Source organism: Drosophila eugracilis, unplaced genomic scaffold, assembly GCF_018153835.1.
Source record: "Drosophila eugracilis isolate 14026-0451.02 unplaced genomic scaffold, ASM1815383v1 contig_124, whole genome shotgun sequence".
Taxonomy (NCBI): domain Eukaryota; kingdom Metazoa; phylum Arthropoda; class Insecta; order Diptera; family Drosophilidae; genus Drosophila; species Drosophila eugracilis.
In genome coordinates this window covers 1,230,982-1,234,137 of record NW_024572029.1, presented here as the reverse complement: position 1 = coordinate 1,234,137, position 3,156 = coordinate 1,230,982, and the positions used below count along the sequence as shown (strand labels likewise).

The 3,156-nt window shown below is 38.6% G+C and overlaps 1 protein-coding gene across 1 annotated transcript; it reads right to left on the bottom strand.

Moving 5' to 3' along the window:
- Positions 1-210: 210 nt before the first annotated feature.
- Positions 211-2,406, bottom strand: LOC108102896. The gene is made up of 3 exons (XM_017208101.2): positions 2,161-2,406; positions 1,521-1,760; positions 211-1,338 (listed from the first exon to the last, which is right to left on the bottom strand). The coding sequence occupies exons 1-3, from the start codon at positions 2,243-2,245 to the stop codon at positions 1,220-1,222; spliced, it is 444 nt and encodes a 147-aa protein (XP_017063590.1). The 5' UTR covers positions 2,246-2,406; the 3' UTR covers positions 211-1,219.
- Positions 2,407-3,156: the final 750 nt, after the last annotated feature.

Here is a 3,156-nt window from a genome sequence, read left to right as displayed (position 1 = left end):
CTTGGGCCCTATTTCGGTTTCGGTTTTCTGCTCGAACTAATTAATTTAAATTTAAATGTGCGTGTAAATGGAAAGTTGTCTCTCTCCCTGTTAGAAAATATCCGTTTTTTTTTTGTTTGTAAATAATTTATTAAGCCACATAATTTGGGATTAGATAATGACAACAACAACAACAACAAAAACAACAAACAAATCTGTAGTATCTGCATGCATATCGGATGTAGATGCGTATTTCGTGCGCCGATTATGGCTGCGTATTAAAAATCAATTAATCTGGAGAGAAAACATTCATTATGCTAATATATCTATATATCGCTGAAAAGGGAAAGGGTGGTGGGGAGGGAGGTAAGCCAGTGGAACTGCGACAATTGATAAATGAGGCAGCAACAGCAACAGCAGCCACAGCGAGTAGGTGAAATGAAAACAAAAGCCATGAATTAATTGAACACATTTTTAATGCCTCATAATCCCGGCGAACAAGCAAGCTAGCAGCTAGCAGCCCACCAATGCAGCTGCAGAATGTATTTAATTTACGGCTTAGACCGAAAAAAAAGAAACAAAACAGAAATTAAATCATGTTTTGCCCAAAAAAAAAAAAAAAAAAAACAGGGCTAAAGTTTTTGGCAGCCAAATGTAATGGCTGGCTCGGCATTTTGTTAAGCTCATTAAAACAAGGCTTTAATGATAATCGCAGAGTTGTAAATGTAGTTTGAAAATATTTATTTATGAAATTATGAAGTTAGTTAGTTGGTTAGGTCAAGTGGGGGGCAGGCTAGGCTAAATATGCTTTATGTTTGATTTTTATTATATTTAAAATTAAGCAGAAAACAAAAATAAAGATAACTTTTCTTCCATTTCAAATATTGATTTCCCTTTTCTTGCAGTTCTTAAATCAATATAAATTAACATTAAACATTTAATAAATTTTATATTTTTCTTTGCTAATTATAAAAACTCAATTAAAACACTCGCAGGTGGGCCGCCTCAGTTTCCCCCATTTAGACAGTAATCAAAGCGAACAGCATTCGTTTCTGGTTTTCAAATAATTTACTTAATTTAATGTTGCATTTCGCGGGAATTTGATTTAAAAATTAAGCTGCCCACAGCTAGCGGGCGGGCGTGTCATTTTAAATCGATTGAATAAATAAATTAAGGCAAAAGTGCAAACAAATCACTCGGCAATCGGCAATCGGCATTCGGCTCTCCCGTACTCTCCACCTCAGTAGGGATTATTGCAGCAGCAGTTCTTGATGAGGGCGTGCTCGTAACAGGATTTGGCATATAGCAGCGAGCAGTCGTAGTACAAACACTGGGGCGGTCTCAACTGTGGGGCACCGCCTGCGGGTTAAAACGACGATGACGATGCCAAATTGAATAAAATTAATAAATGCAAGCAATTAACAACAACAAAAACAACAACAAAAAAGCAGAAAAAACAACACAACACCGCCTGCACATAAATAAACAAATTGTCGCCAAAGGCCACAGGCCAAAGGTCCGAGGAGCCTTTGATTAATTACCTGGAAAATCACAGCAACAGGCATCGTGCACCATCTTGTGGGAGCAATATGAATAAACCGACGAATCGCACAGCGGGCAACCACCACCGCCGGGCGGCTGCTGCGGTAGTGCTGCCGGTGGCCCATAGCCCTGTCCCGGATATCCGGCAACGACGGGTCCCGGGCCACCGAAACCAGCTCCGGAACCAAATGAGGGACCACCCAGGCCATTGCCAAAATTCTGGCCACCAAATTGACGCGCTAACAGAGTCATAAATTAGTTATTTGCTGGGCTAGGTCTTAGTTTTGGCTTTAAATTGGTTAGAAACTCTCTTTATTTGGCTTTAAAAGGGAACATTTTTGAATTTTTTATCTCTTTACAGATTTTTACTTAAGATTTTATAAGCTCAAATTTTATGGCAACTTTTTGGATTTTTAGCATTTCTTTTAAGTGCATTTTTGAAGCTTATTTTTGATCATTTAACATTCAAGATTAATTCTTGGTTTAAATCAAACAAATAAATAAAAATATTATACATGAAAAATTAAGTAAATTTAGGAAGTTAATATCATTTTTATATACTGACTTTTAAGTAGTTTTCAAATATTTTTAGCAAGCCAAATAAACTGACAAACCACTACTAGCCACTCGCCAACTTACATGAACTCTCCTGTTTAGCGACTACCAAAACGATAGCCAAAATAACGATCAGCAGAACAAAGACCACACTGCGTATGCCTAACATTTTGAGTGAATGAAACTCAAAGAGATCGTTTAGAAGAAAAATATAATCAAATATCGAATATCGAATATCAATAGCCGAGTGACCGATGATGCTGATGCTGGAACTGCCAGACGTCGACTGCAACAAAGGAAACCTTTATAAAACGAAGATCGAGTGTGGCGGACGGCTGTCTGCCGGGGCGTCATCGAGATGCGGCTTTCGCTTTCAACTTGTGACAAATTCATATATAATTTGATTTGATTTGATGGCTCTTCAGAGACAGCACGACACAACGGCCAAAAGCTCAACTCAAGTCCAAATGACACACGACAGTTGGTGGTGGCTAAGATCGAGGGGATTTCAGCTTTCCAGCAGTAGACCAAAATCCAAAAAAATAAACCTCGAAAAACCAATGAAAGTTACGGGGGCCGTAAAGACAAAAAAAGGTGAACCAAATTTTATTTCTATTCGATTTCATTGTTCGATTCCCATTCGATTGGTGGTCGTCTCTTGTCTGACAACTTGATTGGCAAAACTCAGCCGAAAAACTCCCACGCAGTCGGATTCAAGAAATTTTTCAAGTTTGACACATTTTCTCGATTGGCAGCGAGAAATCAATTCAGATTTTTTGTTGAGATTTTTAAGTTTACCACTAGCGCCGCCGCCACCACCACCACCTGCAGCTGCAACCTTTTCAACTTTTACTTTTCTTTCCACGTCGTCGTCTTCAGCTGTTAATTGCTTCATCTGAAGCATCCATGAAGCTAGCTATACCCCACATCCCATCCCAATCCCAATCCCATCCAAAAGTTATTTTCCCAGACTCGCGGAAGCGTTCGCGTTCGCTTATGTAAAATTAATAAGACATAAAATAAATTTCGAATTATGCGCATAAAACAAACATCAGAAACGGTTTTTTGTTGTTTTCGATT